Genomic DNA, 25,349 nt, shown 5'->3' with positions numbered 1-25,349 from the left:
ACCAAGCAATTCCAGATCACCCAGCCCTGCAAGGACCTTCTGGAAGCTCATAGCTCCATCTGCCATAGCGAGAACCCAACCTCTGGAAATGCCAGAATATCCCCTTGCTGGGAACGTATTCCAAGGGACGGTGAATGGTCACAGGCTGCTGGGGGGAAGGCCTTCACTGGCACCAGCTGGCATTGACTCATCATGAAAGCCATGACTTGGGGCTCCATCTCTGCGGTCCCATCTGAGCATGTGCATGGAAGCCCATGCGAATGCCGTGCTGGCTCCTCCTGAGGGCTTCCTCAGCCTCACCTGGAAGGTGCTATCCTCACCCCTGTCCTGCAGAAGAGGAAGTTGTGTGCTCACTGAGGCTGCCTCCCCTGGGAACCCTCCAGGGACAACTGCAGTTTTTCTGGGCTTTTGTAGCCCTGCATCACCACCTCAGATCAGGAGACAGATGGGCTGACACATACAAGGCACTTCACCCTCCAAGCCTCCAGTTCCTCATCTGTAAAGTGCGCAAATAACTCTCATTTTAGAGAGTTAGCATGGTTGAGACAATGTGCATGAAGCTCCTGGCACACACCTGGCCCATAGCAGGTAGCAGGTAAGTGGGGAAATAAAATGAGACATAAAGCCTCCCAGGAGGAAACGGCCAGCCCAGTCCAGGGGCATGATGCAGGATCCAGGTGGGCATGGGCCTTCTTCCTTTGTCCCTAGCTGATGGAGGAAGGTTGGAGAGAGGTGAGAACCCTGGTGTGTGGGGGGGGGGGGCGGGGAAGAATATGGTTTGGCTGTGTCCCCACCCAAATCTCATCTCGAATTGTAATCTGAATTACGTGTCAAGGGAGGGACCTGGTGGGAGGTGATTGGATCATGGGGGTGGTTTCCCCAGGCTGGTCTCATGGTAGTGAGTGAGTTCTCATGAGATCTGGTTGTTTTATAAGTGTTGGGCGCTTCCCCCTTCTCTCTCTCTCTCTCTATCTCTCTCAACACCATGTAAGAGTTGCCTTGCTTCGCCTTTGCCTTCTGCCATGATTGTAAGTTTCCTGAGGCCTTCCCAACCATGCAGAACTGTGAATCAATTAAACCTCTTTTGTTTATGAATTACCCAGTCTCAGGTAGTATCTTTATAGCAGTGTGAAAACAGACCAATGTAGGGAGTCTAGTTACATGCAGTATGTCAGCTTTGGAGCCAAAGTTTCCTCCTAGAGTCCTTAGGAGCCTCTAAGAACAGAGCTGACTCAGCCCCTCTCAGCAAGGGCAGTTGAGGGAGTGAGCAGAGGGGCAAGAGCTGATCCCACCATACAACCTTCCAGAGGGCCCAAGAGCACGAAGACCCATGGCCGAAGCTAGACACACCCTGACAAACAGCACACATGCACACAACAGGTACTTGGACACACATCACACATATGGGCACACATGGTATGCACACAGATACATGTGTCACTGCCCCAGATTTTGGGACAGGAGGGGATGTACCACTGCCCCAGATTTTGGTGCTCAGACTGCTCAGACACATAACATACACAGTAAAGCTGCATACATGTAGACACACCAAGGCCATAAATGCACATACACAGAAACACATGGACACATAAATGCACATATACACAGACAACATGCACAGATGCCCACAGACGAGCACATACATGCAGACACAGACACAATGACAACCCACACATGTCCACAGGCACAGGCACAGGCTCACTGTCACTTGCCTGCAAAGGGCCCTTTGAGCTCCGGCGTCCACTTAAATATACAAGGTCACACAGATCTGTTTACCCACCCCACTCCCCAGGTCACATCTGCACCACACTTCTCAGCTGAACGTGAGTTCACACACACTGCCTCCTTGATCTAACAGCAGCCTCATAAGGCAGTTAGGGCAGGGGCCTGGGCCCTCCTGTGCAGTGAGGAACAGAAGGCCTAGAGGTGCCAACAGACCAGCCTGGGCCACTCGGCTTCTGTCTTAGTTAGCTTGGGCTGCTGTAACTGAATAACACAGATTGGAGGACTTCAACAATAGATATTTGCTTCTCACCGTTTTGGAGCTTGGAAGTCCCAGATCAAGGTGCCGTCAGGGCCTGGCGCTGGTGAGGCCTCTCTTACAGGCTCACAGATGGCTCCTTGTTGCTGTGCTCTCCCTTGGTGGAAAGAGCTAGCTCACTGGCCTCTTCTCGCAAGGGCACTAATCCCATTTGTGAGGGCTCCAGCCTTATAATCTGATCACCTCCCAAAGGTCCCACCTCCTAAGCCATCACAATGGGACTGGGGTTTCGACATAGGAATGTGGGCGGAGAACACAGGTCTTCAGTCCACAGGAGTAGGAAAGAGGAGCCCTGGTCAAGCTCTGGTCTCCTCCTGCCCAGCTGTGGTGCCAGGGCATGAACCCATGCATATGCTTATGGATGCTCACGGCAGACACACAGCTGTGCATCCAGGGCGGCTTCAGGAGTCACCTAGACCACATGCTCATTTTACAGATGAAGAAACTGGAGCCCTGAGAGAAAATCCATAGCCCTAAAGGGGGCCACCCAGAGGGCCTGTGGAGAAACCAGGGCCACATCTCTGTCCCTGTCCCTCACCCCACCCCACAGCTGTCCCACACACACAGACACAATCACACACAAGCCATGGGCACATTCCACAGACACACGTGTGCAGATCCTCCCTGCTCAACACTCCTGCAGGCTCGCAGGGCCAGATGTGGTGTTTCCACGGTCCTCTCAAATGAGGATGATATGGGACTCTCGTGATGATATGGGACGTAAGAGTAACTGGCTCCGTTTTGCATTTCAGGAAACTGAGGCATAGAAAGGTTAGGCCCAAAGTTGCACAGGTAGGGACAGGCAGTGGCATCTCCCAAAGCCAATTCTACACACATCATCACATCCTTACATACCTCTTCTCTCTTACATGCGCAAACACACACACACACACACAGGGGCACCCTGGCCTCTGTGGGCACAGCAGCCCTCAGGCAGAACATTTTCCCAACAACCACCACTTCAAAGTTTTCGTGCCAGCTCCCCCCTCCTAAGGGGTCTTTTGAGGAAAGGGTAAGTTTGTTTGGGGCTTAACGTGCCTGCTTGGCCCCGCCCCTCTCCCCTCAGTTGGGGAAATGAATTCCACGTGTGCCTGATCTTGCCTGCTCTGAAATCACCCACGGGGATTTGGTGAGCACTCTGATGTTGGAAGACAATTTAATAAGTTGGCTGTTGGTTTTTTTTTTTTTTTTTTTTTCTGTAAGACAGAACTCTCATCTCATTTTCCTGAGAACTGAGGAATTCTCACCTTCCCTCCTCCATCTTGAGTTTCTGAGTTCCTGTGTCCCAAGGCCTGGACTCCTGACACAGTGCTCACAGACACCCGAAGGTTTAGGCTGCCTTGGGGAGGAGAGGCAGGGAAGGAGGCAGCTCACTTTGAGCATTTCGTACGGGCCAGGCCCTGTGTTAGAAGCTCTGAATCCTCTCAATACCCCTTTTAGAGACGACAAAACAGATATGTCGCAAGTGGGAGGCCCAGATGAGCCTGGAGCCCTCATCTGCCTGGCTTCACTTCCTCGTCCCAGCCTTGCTTCTGCCCAAAGCAGCTGTGCCACCTGGGGCAAATGACCTCCTCCCCCTGGGCCTTGGGCCCTGCAGCTAGCAGTGGGCACAGGGCTCCTCAGGGTCGGCTCTCATGGTAATGAGCTCTCTGCATCAAAACCGTTTGCTGAGGACAAAGCACCACGTGAAGGGAGAGGAGCGTTTCTATTTTTATTGTTTTTGTGTCTAGAGGCAAGTTCAGCTCTAGGATTCGTACGGGAATGCATCAATTACAATCACTCTGGGCACTTAGTAACGAGCACCCGATTGGCCACCAGGGAGCTCAGCAAGGAAGTCTTTGAAGGAAGTGGAGCAGGGAGGGGGAAGGGCGTATCCACAGGAGGCTCCTCGCTGGTGCAGGCACCTGCCCCACACCGTTCTCCTCAGGGCCTGGCCGAGGTCTTCCCGGAGCTCTGGGTCCCTGCCGTGTCCTGACGGGCTTTGGCAAAGGCTGCCCTGATTTCTTGGTTTATGAAGTCTTACCAAGGGTCTCTGGAGAAAAAGGAGAAACAAGAATCACAAAGCGACCACTGAAAGCCGCAGTCGTGGCATTTACAGCCCCACCCTGCTGACGGGGAGCTCCTTTCACTTCCTTCGTGCTCCCGGGCCCCAAGAAGCCCGGCCATGGGCACACGCCACCTGCCCTGCCTTGAACTTTAGGGATCTGAGGCTGGGAAAGGTGAAGTGTCTTTTCCAAGGCCATGCCATTGCTGACTCATCTGCAGGTGTGGCTTCAAGTACAGTGGCTTCCTAGGAGATGGGGAACTACCCCAGCTTCCACCCCTACTCAGGACATGACCTTGGGAGGCTGGGAGGCCATGGTGAGGGCTTCTGTGACTCCCAGGTAATATACAGATCCAAGGTAGGGACCATGGACTCCTACACGCTTTCCTTTTCTCACTTGCTGCCCATAGGTGCCAGGAACAGGGTGGAGCTGGGTCACTGCCATTACCCAGAGAAGAAAGCCAGGCTCCGAGGGACAGCCAGGGTCTCACAGCAACCTGGCTGGCAGGGGAGGTTTTTCGCGCCTGTTTTGCGGGGCAGAGGAGAGAGGGGGCCACTGTGTGGAGTGTCTCTGTGATGTCTGACGAAAAGTGCTTCTTGTGGGCACTGCTGCTTGAGTTTGTGGCTACACCAAGACATGGTTGCGGGGGGTACGGGGGGGCCCTTTGTTCCCTCCCCCGATCTCCACCAGCCTCCTCAAAATCCCCAGATAGAAAGATAAATCACTTCTGCAGATATGGGAAATACATAAAGTGGGGATAAAAACATTTTTAGGAAACTTGGCTTCAAAAAAATAAAAATCAAATTATAACATACAGTGCAAGCAAAAATTTGGTAACTGCTTTGTAAATGCAGCTCCAAGACAAGTTCCTATCCAGCCTGTCCTGAGCCCCTCCTGCAGAGATTCTGTGTGTGTGTGTGTGTGTGTGTGTGTGTGTGTGTGTGTTTGTCTGTGACCTCATCTCCAGACAAGTAGAGGGGCACGTGGTGTTCCACGCCCATGCCGAGTGTGTGCACCCAGTGAGTTCCTGTGCAGGACTGGGGTTCGGAGACCCTCCCCTGCCTGCCTGGAGGTCTGGGAGGCTCCCACATCAGGTGGTGCCCACTGCGACTAATCTCTGCTCTCCTCCCTCCCTCTGAGCCAAGAAGATGAAAACATTTCTGGCACTTTCTAAAGTTTCTGTCCAGGAGTGGAAAAGCCATCAGCTGAGGGGGCGCAGGATGACAAATGGCTGCCAGATCTGCAGGTTCCCGGTTCTGAGACAGGATGGGCGGGGTGAGGGCTAGGAGCTGGGCTTTTCAGTAGTGCCTGAAAGGACAGACCGGGGCAGGGGACTTGGTGGAAGGCGGCTGGTGCATGGGAGACTCCAGAGGTCACATTCCCTGGGTGCTGAGCACCGATGGACGGATGTGCCGATGTCTCAGTGGTCCGGGATCTCCTGAGTCTTACATGGGCAGGGCAAGCTCCATCAACTGGCAAACAAGAAATGTCAGTAGTTACAAGTGCTGTGGAGGCCACCACGCTGGGAAATGAGCTGGAGGGTGACAGCAGGGCCTGTCTAGAGTGTGTGACCTGTGCCACCTGCTGACTGAAGCAGCATTTGACTGAGACCAGGATGACAGAAAGGGCATTCCAGGTACAGGAACAGCAAGAGCAAGCGGCCGGAGGTAGGAAGAACACGGTGTGCTTTAGGGACAGCGAGGAGGCCCGTGAGCAGGTGGTGAGCAGCAGAAGGTGGCAGGAGAGGCCGGGCCAAGGGGCAGGCACTGGCTGGACAGCGCAGGGCCTTGGAGGCTGCACGAAAGGCTGCTTAGTCTCAGGGCGATGGGACAGCCCCAGAAGGGTTAGCAGCAGCAACTTGTCCTGTCCATCATGTCTGTGACTTTTGTTGTTGTTGTTTTGAGACAGGGTCTTGCTCTGTCACCCAGGCTGCAGTGCAGTGGCACGATCTCAGCTCACTGCAACCTCTGCCTCCTGGGTTCAAGCGATTCTCCTGCCTCAGCCTCCCAAGTAGCTGAAATTACAGACGCCTGCCACACACCTGGCTAACTTTTGTGTTTTTAGGAAAGATGGGATTTCTCCGTGTTGGCCAGGCTGGTCTCCAACTCCTGACCTCAAGTGACCTGCCAGCCCCGGCCTCCCAAAGTGCTGGGATTACAGGCGTAAGCCACCACACCCAGCCCATGTTTGTGTTTTTTAAAAGATAATTCTGGCTGCTGGGTAGAGATGGATGGAAGGGAACTGGCTAGGAACCCTGCGGCGGGCCACCTGAGAGGTGTGGTGGCTTGGGCCAGGGTGAAGGCATGGATGTGAGAGCCAGCCGGAGGAGGGATGTGTGACGGAGTGGGGGCTGCTAGGCACACACACATCCTGTGTGCAGGATCTGAGCCTGAGGCCTGGGTGGGGGCAAGGACTCCCACCTGCCTCCCCGGAGGCTCTGGAGGCTCCAGACTTGCTAATGGATAGGGGTAGGTGTGAAGATTCCAGGAGCCCGGGATGGTGTTGGGCTGTCTGACTGAGGATGTTGGAGGACCAGGTTTCGAGGGTTGCTGGAGCTTTGCAATCTGTGGTGCTGTGAAGCCCCAGAAGGAACCACTGAGTGAGCAGCCAGAGCTACGGGAGCCTGGTGCCCAGTGGGGTGGGAGCCCGAGACGTGTACTGGGTGTCATTAGTGTCTGGGTAGAGAGGGAGGCCCCAAGAAGGGGAGGATGAGCTAGTGCCAGAGGAGGAGAGCAGGGAAGAAAGAGTTTTTAGGAAAAGGAGGGCAGCGGGGCGAACACTGCTGAGCAGTCAGGTTAAGAACTGAAACTGCCCCCGAATCTGGTGACATAGACGGAGGTCACTGGAGACCTTCCGAAGAGCCCTCTGGCCCGAGGGGGTGGAAGTCAGACTGCGGGGGCCGGGGAGGGAGTGGGAGGTGAGGAAGTGAAGTCAGCAGCAGCCGCCAGCTCCTGAGAAGTTGAGCTCTGAGTGGAGATGAGCAGTGGGGTGGGTGCTGGTAGGGAGGCAAGACCAGAGGAAGGCTCGATCCTCAGGACACAGGGAGGAGAACGGGAGGAGAGGCCCTCCACGTAAGGGAAGGGAGAAGAGGGCCACGGGGGAGCTGAGGACCGAGTCCAGCCAAAGAGCCCAGCGGTCCCAGACAGGAGCAAGATCTGCCACACAACAGTCGGGGCCAGGCCTGAGCCCTGTGTTCACATCACGCTGCCTGCCCCGCAGGCCATCCATCACTGTGCAAAGGAGAAGGGCCCCAGCCGTGTGAAGGCCTTTCCACCAGCACAAGCTGGTTCTGCCTCTGAGAGGCTGGCGTGTCCCTGTGAAAAGGGTGTCCCTGTGTGTCTGCACCCCGGGAGGCTCGCCATCCTATGCTGGCGTCTGCCCACGCACTCACTCTCTTTCCCTCTCTCCCTTGCTGGGAGCCCCTCTGGACCCTGATGTGTGTGGCAAGGGGGAACTCAGATGAACAGGAGCAACTCCTGCCCCAAGGCACTGCTGTGCCCCAGGCTCCCTGGGGTCCCAAGGCCTTGGCCCCCCAACAGCAGGAGGGGAAAGGCTGCTGTGACCTGCCCTGTTCACACCAGTCCCGCCTGGTTGGAGGATGCTCAGCCTGGGCTGCTCCAACTCTGGTCTCTTCCCAGGAAGCCCATATTGATTGTCTCTGAGGGATGGGAAGAGGTGGCCTTGGGTGGGGCGCCATCTTGGAAGAACTGAGCAGAGCCCGTTGGAAGTTTCGATGAAGGGTGCATTCTGGGCAGGGAGACAGCAAGCCTGAGCTCTGGCCCAGGCACTGATGTGGTGGCGCTGTAGCACGCCAGGTGGGGCCCTGCCCTTCCCAGGCTCAGCCTCCCCACCGGTGCAATCAGCCAGTCAGCCTCTATGGTTCCTGGGACCTTCTTGGCAATTGGCAACACCTGTGCCCCTTGCCCTCCGACCCTCTGCAGACTGCCTGCCCACTGATGGGGTGGAAGGGAGTAAGGAACAGCACTTCGAAGTAAAATGTTATTAACTTTTCTCCCTTCCCCAACCCCATCCATGTTGCCCTCAGTGAGGGACATGGGTTCTAGGGGACAGAGGACAGAGGGAAGAGACAAACCACCAAGCAGGCACAAGTTCTCTGAGAATCTGCTTCACATGGACCCCAAAATGTGGGTGCTCTTTTTATCTAAAAATTCCTCATCTGCAGCAATAGTCTGAATAGCAATAAATGCATGATAATGTTTACCAAATCATGACCTGTAGTCAGCTCGAAATGGAAAGATTCTGCATTCTCTGCAATAGAGATCGGCTTTGCAAATCCTGGAGTGTCCTCATGTTGCAATCCAGATGCAGTCACTGCGGGTATGTTTATGGGTTTTTTTTTGTTTTTTGTTTTTTGAGTCAGAGTTTTGTTCTTGTCACCCAGGCTGCAGTGCAATGGTGCGGTCTCCTCTCACTGCAACTTTGGCCTCCTGGATTCAAGCGATTCTCCTGCCTCAGCCTCCCGAGTAGCTGGGACTACAGGCACCCGCCACCACGCCCAGCTACTTTCTGTATTTTTAGTAGAGACAGGGTTTCACCATGTTGGCCACGTTGGTCTCGAACTCCTGACCTCAGGTGATCCACCTGCCTCGACCTCCCAAAGTGCTGGGATTACAGGCGTGAGCCACCGTGCCCGGCCTACTGAGGGTATGTTTATAAAGTACTCCGAACAATACAGGAAGGTGCTCAGGACAGTGAGCTGAGGGCACAGGTCGGGATGAGAAGTGATCTGGGCCGCATGACCTCACACACGCCAAGCACGTGAGAAAGAGGTGCATGCAAGCCCTGCTGAAGCGCTAACAGCGGCTGCCTCCCAGGAGTAGAAAGATGGGGATTATTGAATATTCGAAGAATTCTGTATTTTCCAAGTTTTCCACACTAGGCGGGAAATACTTTTATAATCAGAAAAATAACAAATGTCAAATGCAAAACAAAAGCGTCCAAGCTTTTTGGGAAATCTCTCTTACTCACCCAGATTTGATGTCCACAGGTGCAGGGAGGGGCCTGGGAAGCCTGCCTTCCCCCCGCCCCCGCCAGTAGGTCTCTTCGATGCCCTTCCCCTGGAAGAGAGAGGGAAGGGGATGGGAAGGTCCCTCCCCACGCAAACCTCCTCAAGCTGAACAGCAAGGGCAGAATGTGTGATTCCAACAGCTCCGTAGAGAGCAGCCTAGAGGCTGGAGATTGAAATTCTGGCTCTGCTGCCTCCTAGCTGTGTGACTTTGGCCAAGTTACTTTATGTCTCTGTGCCTCCATTGCCTCAGTACCTCACAAAGTTGTAAAGATTAAATAAGTTAATATTTTTCTGTTAAAGAAATAACCCAGCCAGGTGCGTGGTGGCTCACACCTGTAGTCCTAGCCTTTTGGGGGGCTGAGGCAGGCGGATCACTTGAGGTCAGGAGTTCAAGACCAGACTGGCCAACATGAAGAAACTCCATCTCTACTAAAAAATACAAAAATTAGCTAGGCACGGTGGCACATGCCTGTAATCACAGCTATTCGGGAGGCCGAGGCATGAGAATCACTTGAACCTGGGAGGTGGAGGTTGCAGTGAGCCGAGATCGTGCCACTGCTCTCCAGCCTGGGAAAGAAAGAAAGGAGAGAGAGAGAGAGAGAGAGAGAAAAGAATCATGAGCTCTGTGATCAGCAGATCTAGAGTGCTAAGATCCCACCATCTGTGATTCTCTCCAACCTTCACAATGGAAGGACCTGGTATGGTGGCCTCCCCTGGGGTGGGAGTGCAGCTCCTGAAGGTCAGGTGCGAGGGGGCTTGAGAACATGAGGGTCGGGGCTGGCTGGGCTGGAGGTTCCGTGCCCCATCCTGGGCAGCGCTCTATGGGATGAATATTGTCCTTGGAGCCCCCGGGCCAGCCTGAAGAGTCTAAGGTTGGCATGCTGCCCTCCCCACACCTCTCTGCCCTCCCCACACCTCTCTGCCCTCCCCACACCTCTCTGCCCTCCCCACACCTCTCTGCCCTCTCCACACCTCTCTGCCCTCCCCACACCTCTCTGCCCTCCCCACACCTCTCTGCCCTCTCCACACCTCCCTGCCCTCCCTACACCTCTCTTCCCTCTCCACACCTCTCTGCCCTCTCCACACCTCTCTGCCCTCTCCACACCTCTCTGCCCTCCCTACACCTCTCTGCCCTCCCCATACCTCTCTGCCCTCCCCACACCTCTCTGCCCTCTCCACACCTCTCTGCCCTCTCCACACCTCTCTGCCCTCCCTACACCTCTCTTCCCTCTCCACACCTCTCTGCCCTCTCCACACCTCTCTGCCCTCTCCACACCTCTCTGCCCTCCCCACACCTCTCTGCCCTCCCCACACCTCTCTGTCCTCTCCACACCTCTCTGCCCTCTCCACACCTCTCTGTCCTCTCCACACCTCTCTGTGTCCCTTTCTGGTATAAGTCATCCATTCCTCAGGATGCCCAGTGTTCACCCCCCTAAATAAGACACATCTGCCCTGACTTATTCCAGCTCACTTTCCCCTAACTCCAGCCATCCAGAGCAAAGGATTCCACATTTACTGGTCTTCACGGGCTGGGTGATCATGAACAAGTTGCTGCCCATCTCTGTGTTGCACCCTCCTGTGCCGACATTCCACAGTGTAATGAAATGAATCCCATATGGCACCGAATTTCCGGGACCCAGTGCATCAGGCCTTTAAGCTAGATTGCTCCGGTCTCCCTGCCAGACCTGGCTTCAGCTTAGGAATTTGAGGAAGAGGAGGTGGGGTAGGAAGAAAAGTCACTGAAAGGAATGCTGTACCATTGCCTTTATAGAATGTTAACGTTGAGAGAGACTGCACAGGTTACAGACCTTTCTCTGCCTTTGAGGTGTTCACGAGCATTAACAACCCAACATTACACTGTAACAGCAGGGAACTGGCCTTGGGACTGGTGGGTACACACAGAAGGCATGGCAGTCACTGTGGGGAAGGAGGAGGAGAAGGAGTGTTCCTGGGTCAGGGTAGGCTGCAGTGAGAGGTGATGTCTGATCTGGGGTTCTGAGGGATGGGCAGGAGCCCAACAGTGCTATGGAGAAGGCACAAGCTTTGGAGCCATGAGATCGGAATTATGAGCTATGTGACTTTGACAAGCCACTCTGCCTCTTTAATTGAATTTTTTCAACTGTAAAATGGGGACAACGATGCTCCTTTCATTATTACTATGAGTGATAAATATTTTGATGTGTGTTGTACACTGGCGTGCTATACAGATAGGTCAGCAGGAGAAGTGACTTCTCTGTCCTGGCCTTTCCTCTCACAAGGAGCCAGATGGCTCCCAGGAAGCAATGTTTCTTTAGAATTTGGGGAGCATAGAGGGCATGTAAAGGTGACCAGCTACATCCCCAACTCCGGGCAGCCACATCAGTCAGATAAGAATCTTTTCTGCTTCCCACAAAAACTGGATCCTTGGGGACTTTTCCCACAAAGACCACGAAATTCTCTCACCTTCAGCTCAGTCTGACCTCTGATACCAATTTGGTAGCTTTCGTCAAGGCCGAGCAGTATCTGGACAGTGCTTCGGCTGACATGAATTCTGTATGCTGAGAAGAAAGGCAGTCATCAGGTCACCACCTGGTGACAGCATACCTAGTATTTGGTAAAATCATTAAGAGGCTGCAACAACTGAAGTTCCAATCAATCATACACATAGTGATGATTTATACAATACCCTTCTTCTGGCCCTCTTGTCCCTCTAAATTGTTGGTCACTAAAAGAGACCCAGAGGCAAAGCAAGTACACAGATTGAGTGCTAAGGGGAGCTCACGATGGAGTCAGAACCCCTAGGAACATAATTTCTACTTGTAAGGAAGTCTGTGAAGGCTGAGTCTGAGAAAATATACAGTTTTTAGTTTTCTTTTAAGAGCAGGACTTCCCAGTAGAGCCATAGCGTCCAGTTATGCAGGATGTACCCTGAACATTAAGGAGCAACTACCTACACAGCCCGAGGCAGAGGACCTGGGGCTTCAACATTTTAGCTGCTCTAGCCAAGCCATCATGGTAACTCCTGCTCCCAGTAAGGGCCAAAAACATTGGGGATGTCTTCATGGTGGTGTCAGGGCTGCCCCAGCATAAAAGGAGGTGGCACGTGACCAGTTAAAAAGAAAACACTTTAAAGGGTCTCCTCTTCGTACAATGGGGAAACTAAGGCCTACAGGAAGAACAATTTGCCCAAGGACATTAAGCAAGCCAGTTGCAGAGCCAGGGCTAGGACCCAGATTTCCTGCCTCTTGAGTCATTGTTTTCTCTGCTAATGTGCTCATGAGATCACCACAAATATTGTGTGGAAAGTTAAAAGAGCCAATGACATATATCATCTCCTTCTATTAGGTCGGTGCAAAAGTAATTGCAGCTTTGGCCATTAGCTGTGGTTTTTTTTTTTTTTTTTTTGCGACCTGGGTTCACTACTCCACCTCCCGGGTTTGGTGGTTCACGCCTGTAATCCCAGCACTTTGGGAGGCCGAGGTGGGAGGATCACGAGGTCAGGAGATCAAGATCATCCTGGCTAACACGATGAAACCCTGTCTCTACTGAAAATACAAAATATTAGCCGGGTGTGGTGGCGTGCGCCTGTAATCCCAGCTACTCAGGAGGCTGAGGCAGGAGAATGGCGTGGTCATTAGTTTTAACGCCAAAATGGCTATTACTTTTGCACCAACATAGTAGTTGCTTTCCTGAAAACTAGGGTACACCGCCACCAGGTGGTGATTTGGTTACTAAGAACTATATTAAACAGCCAGGCCGCACAGGTTATTGAAAGAGGCTCTCCCCTGGGCAGGATAGAAGTGTGAGATACCCATGCAGCCCTGTGGACTCCATCCGGGAAGCCGTGTTGACAGCGTCCCCAAAGAGGCAATACCAAGGCATTGTGAGACCCACGACCCCTGCTGCACAGGGCCCTGAAACTCGAATGTACCCAGTGAACTCCAGCATGTCTTGGACCAGAGAGAGAGCCCAGTGACAGCCTCACCCTTCTCTACCCCCTGTGCCATTCCCCACTGCACGTGCTAGGCTCCAGTTGCGAGGTGAGGATAAAGCTAACTGGAATCTCCAACGACATCCAGAGAGGAGCTGAGGCTTGTGCCAGGCTCTGTGCTGGAGGTGAGGGGCCATAGATAGATCAGAGCCCCTCCCTGCTCTTGGGCAGCTCCCAGCCCGGTGGGGAGAGATGTGTAACCTGCAATCAAGGCTGTGATGAAAGAAGCACCAGGACTGTGCCAGCACCAAAAAGGGCCTCTAACCCAGCCCAGGGGACTTGCTGGAGAAGAGGATACATGTGCTCTGTCTTGAAGGATGAGAGAATGAGTGGGCAGGGAACAGCAGGCGCAGAGGCACAGAGGCAAGGAACCCATGTGTGTGAAACTGCACACAGCTGAGTGTGGATGGAGGGCCATGCAGGGAGTGGTGGGAGATGGGGTTGGAGAGGCTATGGCGGTGGCTGGGTGGTGGTGGCAGTGCCAATGGACTTTATCCTGCAGGCGAGGGGAACCATGGTGGAAGGAGCACGGACATAGGAAGGGTATATTCATGACTCTGAGGGCTCTCCCAGACTCATCCCAGCAAACATTTGGTTGTTTGCATGACCACATGTTTCTGTCCTGCCTCTTCCATCAGACCATCAGCATCACATATTCTCTCTCTCTTTTTTTTTTTTTGGAGACAGAATCTTACTCTGTTGCCCAGGTTGGAGTGCAGTGGTGCCATCTTGGCTCACTGCAACCTCCGCCTTCCGGGTTCAAGCGATTCTCGTGCCTCAGCTTCCCAAGTAGCTGAGATTACAGGCGTGTGCCACCATGCCCAAGTAATTTTTGTATTTTTAGTAGAGACAGGGTTTCTCCATGTTGGCCAGGCTGGTCTCAAACTCTTGACCTCCTGTGATCCCCCTGCCTGGGCTTCCCAAAATGCTCAGACTACAGGCGTGAGCCACCGTGCCTGGCCAGACTCTCTTATTTATAACATACTTAGGACTTTAAAATAATGTAAGGAAAAAGAAACATAAAATGTTTTTACCATAGGGTTTTAGAATCTCAGACATCCAGAAGCATGCCACTGGAGGCGTCCCAGCCAGCGCCCCAGGGAAGATTGGGAGATGGATGTGGCCCCTCACCCTGGAGGCCCCTAGCCCATACCTGAATGCAGGCCAGCCCTGATGCAAACGGGCACGTTGGGTGCATGCCTTATCCGGATGTCACCCACAGAGCCCAGGATATCCAGGGCCATGTTATTGATCTCAGCCACATGCTGACTCCCATTGCACTGAGACAGCCCCGACACCACCATGTAGGCGTCCCCAGTGGTCTCCACCTAGAAACCACAGCCTTCACACTCCAGCATGAGAACATATCCTCGCTGGCCCACCACATATTCTGCTACACATGGCTGCTTCTCGGGAGTCCCAACCCACCCCGTGGGTCTCTGGCCTGCAGTGCCATCTTTGCCAGGCCTCCAGTTCCAGGCACTTTAGCAACGGTTGGATCTGTACATTTCAGATCACCTTTGTCTGTATTCCAGGTGACAGTGGCTTTTTTTTTTGTCTGTGGCCTCAGTCCACGAGCTCCTTGGTGGCAGGCCTGGGTACCCCATCTGCTCAAGGCCATAGTGGCAGATCAGGCATTAATTTGGAGAGGACTGTATATATTTAGAGGACGCCTCCAATTTTCCAAACCCTGCTGGCCTTCCAAAGGTATACTGGAAAGAATGTAGGTTTTGGAATGAGACAGATGTAGGTTCAAGCCCTAGCCCTGCCATTTACCTGGACGACTTCACCTGGGCGAGCTTCAGTTTCCTCTTATGTGGAATGAATGTTAGAGGTGAAGTATTTACAAAAGCAGGCATACCAGTGCTGAATACACAGAGGCTGCTGTCGTCCTCCTCATCATCATCACGGTTTTGGAATCTCCTAACTGGAAGGGGCTTTGCTGGTCACCCCCCCTCAATTTCCCCCACCCCAGTTGCTGTTCTCGCCTGCTCACATCCCTTGATAGGAAAGTCTCTCCTTCTTCAGTAGCCACTTCTCTCTTTAGGCAACTCTGATCTTTCTTTCTTTCTTTCTTTCTTTCTTTCTTTCTTTCTTTCTTTCTTTTCTTTCTTTCTCTCTCTTTCTTTCTTTCTTTCTTTTTTTTTTTTTTTTACCAAGGTTGCCCAGGCTGGAGTGCAGTGGCATGATCTCAGCTCACTGCAACCTCTGCCTCCTGGGTTCAAGTGATTCTCATGCCTCTGCCTCCCAAGTAGCTGGGACTACAGGCGTGAGCCACCATGCCTGGCTAATTTTTGTATTTTTTGTATAAATGGGGGTTTCACCATGTTGGCCAGGCTGGTCTTGAACTCCTGACCTCAGGTGATCTGCCCGGCTCGGCCTCCCAAAGTCCTGGGATTACAGGTGTGAGCCACTGCCCCCGGCTACAACTCTGATTTTCAAAACTTGAGTTGGGTTAAAACCTGCCTTTCACCAGCTGGTTCCAGCTCCACCCCGTGAACTGGACCCATATACCTTTCCTAAGCACCTTCCTCTGTTCCTAAGTCCCTGTTCCAGGTGCTTGGAACACAGATGTGAATGAAGCATAGCCTTCTCCCCTACCACAGGCCAAGCCTGCCAGGGTAAAGACAGTGACTCTACCCTCTGAGTCTTTCCTGGCTCCTGCACTGTTCCTCCTACAGCAGGCACGGGTTGGTTTCACCGGGCCTGGGCCGCAGAGCCTCCCCTGCCAGGCACTTCTGCACTTAGCACCTGGTGCACAAGAATAGTGATGCTCCACAGCCCTTAGGGGGCGCTGTAAATAAAAAAATTTCTCACGCAACGTGCAAGTGTGGACTGTGCCCCACTACCAACGCCCCCACGACCCTGCGATCTCTCCCTCACCCCGGCTGTCCTCCACCTCACCACCAAAAAGTGATCTGCCCTAATCACATCACATTCTGCTCTGATATGCACTTCAATTTGCTCCCTATGGCCAGTGGCTTAAAATTCAGGCCCCCTGGGCTAGCTATCAAGGGCCTCCTTCATCTGCAGGATTTCCTGACGTTTTCTAACAGTTGCTTCTGGTTCCCCACGCTTCAGCCAGACAGAAACCCTTTCTACCATTTCAAGAGACACCCAGCGCTTGCTCACCTCTGCCAGGTCCCTCTGCCTGAAAAGCTCTCCTCAGTCTCTATCTGCTGAAATCCCACCCCTCCATCGGTCCCGCTCACATGTGATCTAGGGCACAGAATCTTCCCATTCCCCAGCTGCGAGAAAGATGTTTCCCTCCTCTGGGCTGTGGCCTGCTCTCCCGCCCTGTGGCCTGCCTGCTGCCGTCCACCCAGCATTCATTGGCTGGTGGTAAGAGCGGTGGGGGTGGTGGCAGGGCTGCCCCAAGCTGTGCACCTTTCAACAAAAGAGATTTTCCACTCCACTCCCCAGGAGGGAAAATTATGAGAGACTCCTGGCTTTCCCTGCTCTCTCTTCTTCCTCACCACAGGAGGAGGAATGCCTTACTTGATTGGCGAGACTGGAAAAAGGACTAAGTGCCTCTTAAATACTCGTATAGTGCTTACTGTGTGCCAGACACAGTCCCAAACCCTTTATAATTACGAACGCATTAGATCGTCACAAGAATTCTGGGATGTAGGTACTATTACTAAGGCCATTTTATAGGTGAAAACTGGGTCAGAGGCATTAAGTCACTTGCCAAGGTCACTTGCAGCCAGTGCATGGGTTTGAACTTGGTCAGTCCAGCTCCAGAGTCTGTGCACTATGCTGCCTCTTGATGGACATGGCTTGGGACCTTTCTCTCTCTCTTCTGAGGAGGTTCTGCTCCCACCCTGCCTGCTAGGTGTGCAGCTGTGATTCAGGGAGGGTGCACCAGCTCTGGGGACCCAGCCCTGCCTCAGATGTGTGCCCCCACCGTCCAGACTAGGGGAGAGGAGTAGAAAGCCTCATGGTGGCCACACAACCAGACCACAGTCTCTGATCTGCTAAAGCTGATCTCTAAGCTGCTGACCTGCCTGATGCCTGAGCTGGAAGGGAACATGCAGGGTGATTAACATTCACTCCTTAACCCTAGAAACAGAAAGATGACCAGGAGCAGGCATGCTCTCCAGGGACTCATAAAGGTGATGTACTCAAAGCTGCCTATCATAGGGGGCTCTCAGCTGTAAGTGAGGCAGTGGTTCCCTTTACAGATGGGAGAAACAGCCAGGGGAGAGGTGCAAGCAAAGGGTCCATACTATCAAATGCAGATGTGAATTCTGACCCTACCAGTGACTTGCTGTGTGACCCTGGGAGAGTCAGTTACCCTCCCTGTGCCTGCATCCTCATCTGTACAGTAGGGATAGTAACCCATACCCCTGACAGGCACTGAAAGGGTTAGATGAGATCACTTGTGAAATTTCCCCAGCCAAGTTAGCCCTCTGTAGGTGACTAACTAATGCTGCCCCTTCCCTCTGTGCTTTCAGGGATGCCTCAGCATCTGGCATGTGGCAGGTGCTCAAGGTTAAGGTGGTGACTAAATGAACAATGGCGCTTTCCCTCACATTCCTTAATCTGCAGAGCAATCCTAAACCAGAGACACTTTCATCCCTGTTTTATAAGCGGAGTACTGAGGCTCAGAGAGGTGACATGCCCAGGGTGGCTTGGCAGTAGGGCTAGGGCAAGACTTACGCCTGGTGGAGCCACAGGTGGGGCTGAGGCCTTGCCTCCGAGACAGCCCCCAGCGGCTCCGCTCTGGAGTCATGGCCATGAAAGTGCACACTCAGCGAGCGTGGGAGGGAATCACAGACCCCTGCGAAACCAGGAAATGATTGCCTGGCTGCCTCCCAACCCAGACCGGATTAAACAGCAGTAACCAGATCCTGTTGGGGACGAAGGGGAAACCGAGGCGGATGGCGTGAGTGATGAGAGACGCTTGCACATCATGAAGAAGGGGCCTCCTCTCTCCCCACATCTGGAATGTTGTGTGGGCCTTGTTTGATTTCATTTCATTCTGCCAGAAAGATGCAGACCTCCTGGCCAGAGTTCAGAGCAGATCAGAAGGGATGATTCAGAGCCAGGGGACACATGTGTGAGGAAAGATTAGCAGTGGAGGAAGAGATGAGGCTGGGGTGACTCAGGGCAGATCAAAGCTGTGGAGCTCAGCGAGATGAGTTGAGGAATGTTTTCCTGGGGCTGTGGGGCCAGGGCGGCTCTGGAGGCAAGAGGGAAACTCAGGAACGCCTTGGAACCGCAGGCCAGGGTGGGGATCTAAGGTCCTGAGTGGGGAACAGCAGGGAAGCTGCACCCTTGGTTGTCAGTGGCGCAGGTCCCTGTGGGTGTGTGTCGGTCAGTATGGTGCAGTGGATGGAGCACCGTGGTGGATGGAGCACCGTGGTGGATGCTGTAGGTTTCTGTCCTGGCTCTGCTGCCGGCCAGCTGTGTAACCTTAGGTGGGTCACTTCCCTCTCTGTGCCTCCATGTCCTCCTCATTCCCTCAACACACATTTCCTGAGGATCTATGATGTGCTGGACACTGCCGGCCACTGGGGAGTAATTCAGGGTGGAAACATAAAGTGCAACGTAGGGGGAGTTATGCGAGCATCAAACAGGTGCCCCTAACCGTGTCTGGGAGGGGGAGAAGGCTAACCCCAGACCAGACACACGGCCAGGAGGGAGCTAGGTGAAGAGGAGGGAGAGTGCTGCTCCAGGAGGAGAAACAGAGGTCCTAAGGCCTGGTGGCTAGAGGCAGCGAGGCATGTGTGAGGATCCAGAGGCCTGCAGAGGTGGAGCGGCTGGAGACACAACTGGGGAGGTAGGTAGGGCAGCTCCTGGAGGGCTTGTGGGCCACTGTGAACCCACAGCTTTATCCTGAGGATGTCTATGTCATGGGGATGGTGAGCCTCCCTGAAGAAGGGCCTTTGGACCAGCATAATCAGGTTCAAATCTTGGCCTCAGATCCCACTGGGATTATGTTAACAAATAAGCCACTTAGCCTCTGTTGCCTCATTTTCCTCATATATAAATTAGCAGTACCAGTCCCTACCTGGTAAATTGTTTTGCTGAATAAATGGGCTAATACATATAAAGCATTTAATACTAGCATCCAGTATGCACTAAACACTCAATAAGTGTTGGCGATTATTGTCGTTGGGGTACTATAAATAATGCTATCAGCAGATTGTCTGGCATCTCAAAGAGTTCATCGTGTCCTCGGAAAATTCCTCCCAAGGAATCCTTTTCAATCTGGCTTCAGCCCTCAGGGCCTGGCCCTCCCCTGCCCCTGCCTTTGTGGAGGGCCATGGCTGGACAGGGCTGGTGAGTCACAAATTAGGGCTAAGGCCAGTAGAGCCTTGGTGTGTTGTTTCCTGGGACCTCCCTCCATACCTTCCCCACCATGTCTGAAGCTGCCCCCAGACCCCCTGGATCAGAACAAGGAGCAGGGTTGGGGTTGGAAGGTCCCCACAGCACAGGTAGAGTGGAGGAGTGGCAGGCAGGAGGTGACTCCCTCTCACATTCCGTGCTTGACACCCACTTGTGCATGTGGGACAGGATCCTCCCATCCTCCATGAACCCTCCCAGGACTGTGGTCGCCATTCCTGTTCACATTCAAAGAAACAGAGGCCCAGAGAGGGGAAGCTGTTAGCCCAAAGCCACACAGAAGCTGGAGGCCAGGCTGGGACTCAAACCCAGGACTGAGAGGTGCACAGGGAGGGGCTTGAAGGCCCTGCTGAGGCCTCTGCTGTCCTCTTCAGTGCCCCTAACTCCCCACTCCTGGCCCATTCATGTCCAGCCAGCCCAGCTTATTCAGCATGCCCACACTCACCAGGCCCTCTGAAGCCTCAGGCTTTAGCATATTTTTCCCCCATTGCCTGCCTAGGGCTGCCACTCCCAGATGGGACAATGCTGGGAAGACAGCACCTCTTCCAGGAAGACTTCCCTGCACTTTACACACCTATCCCTAGCTGGGTTGGGGCCCTCTCAGCCTCCTCCGCTTCTGAGGGTCATTATCTTTTACCTACAGGACTGAGAGCTCCTTGAGCATAAGAGTGGGAGCTGAGTCATTTGTCTGCTGATACCCAGCACAGGGTCAGGCACAGAAGAGCCTGCTGATAAGATTGTAAAGGGATGGATAGACGGACAATGGACAAGTAAACACTGTGGTCCATTAAATACAAAATGGCCCACATCCTCCACCCCCTCTATGTTCACCCCATTGCAATGGGACTCTGAAGCTTCTCCCATCAAGAGGTGGACTTTGTTTCCTCAGCTCTTGAATCTGAGCTAGCCTTTCATTTTGACCAATAGAATACATCAGAAATTATAATATGCCTGATCCCAGATTAGATCTCAAGAGCCTTGTGTACTTCTGTCCTCTTTCTCAGAACCCTGCCACGTCATGTAAACAATCCCGGACTAGCCTGCTGGAGGAAGATAGACTGTGGAACAGAGCTGAGTTCTCTCGGCCAAGGCTCGAGAGACATGAGAGAACCCAACGAGATCAGCAGAGCTGCTACCTCACCTATAGCTGCCCACAGATGTATGTGTGTGTCCAGAAGAACTTTCTGGTGGCCCCATAGGCCTGTGAACAATAATAAATGCTTATCATTTTACCCTATTGAGTTTGGGGGGGTATTTATTACACAGCAATAGCTAGCTGATATAAACACATACATAAATGAATGGAAGTAATTGTACCATCAAGACACAGTAGTAAAGGGAGGAATGGAATGCCAGCCTCCTGGTATTCTCACCTTATACAGGTCATGGCTGCCCAGAACAGCATCAAACAGCATGTAGAGATCGTTGAGCAAGCCTACCACCTCAATGGGTTCACTCAGGGCTGAGATGATTGTGAAACCCACAATGTCACTGAAGTATATGGTAACCTGGTCAAAATACTCTGGTTCCACAGTTGCCCCCATTTCCAGAGCTTCAGCCACAGATCTGAAGGGATGGGAGGGGCCAGACACATAAGGTGTGAGGGCCTATTTTTGACAGTTTGGAGGCTAGGAAGGGATATTTGAGAGGAAACTGTTGAGCATCAGCAGATCTGGTTCAAGTCTGCTGCTGTGCTGACTGCCCTGGAGTGAATACTTGCCTTCCCTGGACATGACTTCCTCTGAAGTGATATTGGGGTGGGGGAAGCATTGTGCCCAGCTCCTTGCTCCCAAGGATGTGAGAGAGCAGAAATTCCACTCACATGCCCAACAGAGTACCTAGCACATGGTGAGGGCTCTATAAAAATATGTTGTATAAGCCATGTGCAGTGGCTCACGCCTATAATCCCAGCACTTTGGGAGGCTGAGGAAGGACAATCACTTAAGGCCAGGAGTTTGAGGCCAGCCTGGGCAACATAGTGAGATCCTGTATCTAAAATAATAATAATAAACAAAACTAACTAAACTAACTAAACAAAGTAATGTGCTGCATAAGAAAAATGTTAGATAAATAAACATGGATGAGTGAATTGAATAAATTCATGGAATCCAGATCTGCTGAGCACCTGCTATATTCCAGGCCCTGTGCTTAGAACTAAAGCTAGAGGCACACTCAAGTCCAGGGGCCACTCACGGGGGAATCATCTGACAGAGCAGCCTTTCTTTCTTCTCTCTTCTCAGCTCCAGTTCCTCAGTCTGCTCCTGAATCAGGTCCTCCAGGTTCTGGGAATATTTCTCCAGCAACCACAGCATGGAGTCAGCAACACTGGTCTTCTTGCCTTGGTTGATGCTTTTGAACTGAAAATGGAACAAAAATGCCAAGTCATCCATGAAGGTCAGCACACCTGGTCCTCAGCTGGGAGTCTGGGGCCACAGAAATGCACCAAACAGAATCCCCACTTGTAGGAGCTGCATTGTTGTGGGGAACAGATATGTAAATGACAGGGGGATGGTGGCTCCCACAAAGGAAAAGTGCAATCAGCTTTGTGCCAGATTAACGGGTTAATTCTGTGTGGAGTGGGCAGGCAGCAAGAGGACTTTGCAAAGGAGCCTGTACCCAGCACAGCATTATGGTTAACAAACACAACCCTATTGCACTGGGTCTCACAACAACACTGTGAGATTCTTTGTTCTTCTCAAAGGTAGATTGATAGATGATAGATAGATAGATAGATAGATAGATAGATAGATAGATAATAGACAAATAAACAGATGGATGGATGGACAGATGGACAGACAGATGGACAGATGGATGGATGGATGGATGGATGGATGGATGGATGGATGAACAGATGGATGGATGGATGGATGGATGGATGGATGGATGGATGGATGGATGAACAGATGGATGGATGGATGGATGGATGGATGGATGAACAGATGGATGGATGGATGGATGGATGGATGAACAGATGGATGGATGGATGGATGGATGGACAGATGGAAGGGTAGGTGGATGGATGGGTGGATAGATAGAAAGAATATACATAGATTATCTATATGTATAATCTGTCTCTATTTCTACTTTGTTCCTCTGAAATTTTAATGATGAAGAAGAATAAAGGCAGTACCACACAATAAAATAATAAACGTGTGAGGATATTAGGACCAAAGGAGAGTAAAGGCTTTTTTAAAAAATAGGTAAATCTAGGAGTGAAATCTGTATGCAAAATCCATGCTAGAATTTGGTCACCATCTTGGATATGAGCTTCCTAGCAACAAAGCAAAGAGGGAAATATAGATTACACAATCCATGGGGTCCATAAGACAACGAAACATTAAACTAATTGCTCAAAAGAAATACAACTACTCCTAGTGCCAAGCAAAGAGAAGAGCCTCTTAGTTCTTTGTATGAGAACCCTTATGTGTGATCATAAACTACATCTTCAACAACAACCTTACAGGACATCTGGCAGCAGTTTTCCTAGGAAGACTTACTAGGACCGTACCCAGTGTGGTTTGCACCTTCCCAGAGTGCAGTCAGTAGGAGAAGCAAATCAATAATGGTCAAAGTGAAGGGGTCCATCCTTGTGAAAATCCAGCATCTTGAACGTGTGAGTGTGTGTGTGTGTTGTGTGTGTGTGTAGGTATGCACATCCAACCTGCATTAATGCCATGTCTCTCAGCCAAATGTCTGCAAGGTAGGGAGTGGCAGCAGCCCCTGAAATGCACCTATTTTGTATTGTCCAACAAAAGCAGAGGCACAAGCTTTACAAGGTGGGCATGACAGCTGCTGACCTTGAGACACCAACAAGGACATGAAGCCAACTCCAAGGTCACCTCTGCATGGAAGGTCACCATTTCATAAATGAAGGGACAAAGGATCTGAGAGGTGAAATAACTTGCCAAGGAGAACACAGTGGTGGATCTGAGTTTCAAACTAAAGTCTTTTATATTAATTTTATCACCAGCCACCCCACTGAATTATTTTATCATTTGGAATTATATGTATTTCTTCTTCCTTTCCAAAATTAATTTTCTTGTCTAACTGCATTGGCTACTACTCCTAGAACAATGTGAAATGAATATAAACCCAGGCCTTTTTTTTTTTTTTTTTTTTTTTTTAAGACAGAGTTTCGCTCTTGTTATCCAGGCTGGAGTGCAATGGTGCGATCTCGGCTCACCACAACTTTTGCCTCCTGAAACCCAGGCCTTTTGACTTTAATGTCAATGTTCTTTCTCTTGTACCTTACTCACTCTCTCCTTCTCAAAGAGCTACATTTAAAAAAAAATAGTTATCTCACTGGATGGTCACACCTATCTGGAGAGTTAGGCCAGGGTTAGTTATCTTTCCAGGAAACACACAGGGAGGCTGAGGCCCAAGAGGACCATTAACTTGTCCAAGGTCAAACAGTGGGTAAGTGGGATGATATCCACTGGATTCTCACATAGATGTGAATCCAGGCATCTGACCCCTCACCTCCCAACAGTGTGATACCATTCCCCGCTTCTTCAGGCTGAATTCATGTGTGCCCATCTCAGCCTTCTTTGCCGTGGGGCCTTGGGCAGGAATCTTGGGCAAGAATCCCACAGTCACCCCTCACTCAAGGCAAGAGCCCTTCCCCACCTCACTGGCCACGGCAACCTCTGATCCCCTGGAAAGATTCCAGCCTTGTGCTTTAGAAACTGGTTGCTCATCCTAGCTCTGCTACCCGCCATTATGGTGACTGCTTAGAGGTCATTTACTCTGAGCTCCAGATTTCTCATCTGTGGAGGGGGGCACCACCCCTGATGCCAGAGCTAAGTGGGGATGGGGTGTGGGAAGAGAGGGGATGGGCAGGGCTTCTCAAAGGACACCCGTGTGCGTCTCTTTGGACTGCCTTGCTGCCTCTCTCCCTCTCGTCACCTGTCCTAACCCCCTTATTGTTCCCTGAACCGCTCCTTGGCAACTCTCCACCATGGCTGGGGAGTGGAGGACGGGAAGGGGAGGCACTGTTCCCTTGGGTCTGATGGGTTGGCACAGTGGGCCATTGGCCAGCTTGGTCATGTTCACACACTCCACTGCTGCCCCGCCAGCTTGCACAGACTTGCTTTGCCCCTCCCACTGAAATCCCCAAGGCAGTCCTGGGGGGCGCCCAGGGCCCCTCACATTTTTCCCTCACTGACTCAGGAAGTAGTACTGTCTCCCCAGCCACAATGGCCTCTCTCCTCTAGTGCCAGAAGGCCTGGTACAAGGTGGGGTTCCTGGCGCAGCTCTGCAGACAGACAGACCTGGGTTGGACTCCAGCCCCACCTTTCACTTGCTCAGTTATCTTGGGCAAGTCCCCTCCAGGCCTCATTTCTCTCCCATGAAGCCAAGAAACTAACACTGTTTCTTCAGAGGGCTGTGGCGAGGATGAAAGGAGGGGAGCATGGCCCTCAGCATGGGGCTTGACACTCAGGAAGACATGGGACAAACGTCCCTGGAACCTGTGGTCCTGAGAAAGTTCTTTAAAGGGCGGACCTCAGGGGTGACAGTACTGGGTGGTTGCCGCTTACTGCGTGGCTTTCCAGGTCCCAGGGAAAGCACAGGGCTTGCATGAGCTAAGCGAGCTGAACTAATGCGCCATTTTTTGTGAGCACCCGCTCCTCTGGGGAGCACTCACCTGGCTGTAGATCTGGTCCATGCTAGGTCTGTACTCTGGAGCCTCGTCTCAGCACTGCTTCATCAGCCGACGCACTCAGGTGGCCCGTGATCAGGGGTCACCAGCGGCCGGCACAGAGGAGGGGGAGATGCCACTCTCTTGATGATTTCGGCAACAAACACCATTGGGCGGGCCTGGGGTCCTGGGAAGGGTCATGAAAGGAGCCTGGCCTCGGATCCTGAGAGCGTGGGCAGGGTAGGCTTATGGCAGTGCCAGGTTCTGGGCCTGAG

At 52.3% G+C, this 25,349-nt stretch overlaps 1 protein-coding gene across 1 annotated transcript in view; it reads right to left on the bottom strand.

Moving 5' to 3' along the window:
* Positions 1 to 3,964: 3,964 nt before the first annotated feature.
* LOC100587777 (olfactory guanylyl cyclase GC-D-like) overlaps positions 3,965 to 25,349 on the bottom strand; it is a 34,505-nt gene continuing 13,120 nt past the window's right edge. Inside the window, 9 exon segments of the mRNA XM_030828710.1 lie at positions 3,965 to 4,073; positions 9,076 to 9,164; positions 11,558 to 11,652; positions 12,910 to 13,008; positions 14,239 to 14,413; positions 20,810 to 21,002; positions 21,630 to 21,793; positions 25,081 to 25,148; positions 25,151 to 25,253. Coding sequence (XP_030684570.1) covers positions 3,965 to 4,073; positions 9,076 to 9,164; positions 11,558 to 11,652; positions 12,910 to 13,008; positions 14,239 to 14,413; positions 20,810 to 21,002; positions 21,630 to 21,793; positions 25,081 to 25,148; positions 25,151 to 25,253 — 1,095 coding nt within the window.

The sequence above is a fragment of the Nomascus leucogenys genome, chromosome 15 (genome assembly GCF_006542625.1).
Source record: "Nomascus leucogenys isolate Asia chromosome 15, Asia_NLE_v1, whole genome shotgun sequence".
In the NCBI taxonomy this organism is placed as follows: Eukaryota; Metazoa; Chordata; class Mammalia; order Primates; family Hylobatidae; genus Nomascus; species Nomascus leucogenys.
This window is presented reverse-complemented; position numbering and strand designations above follow the sequence as displayed.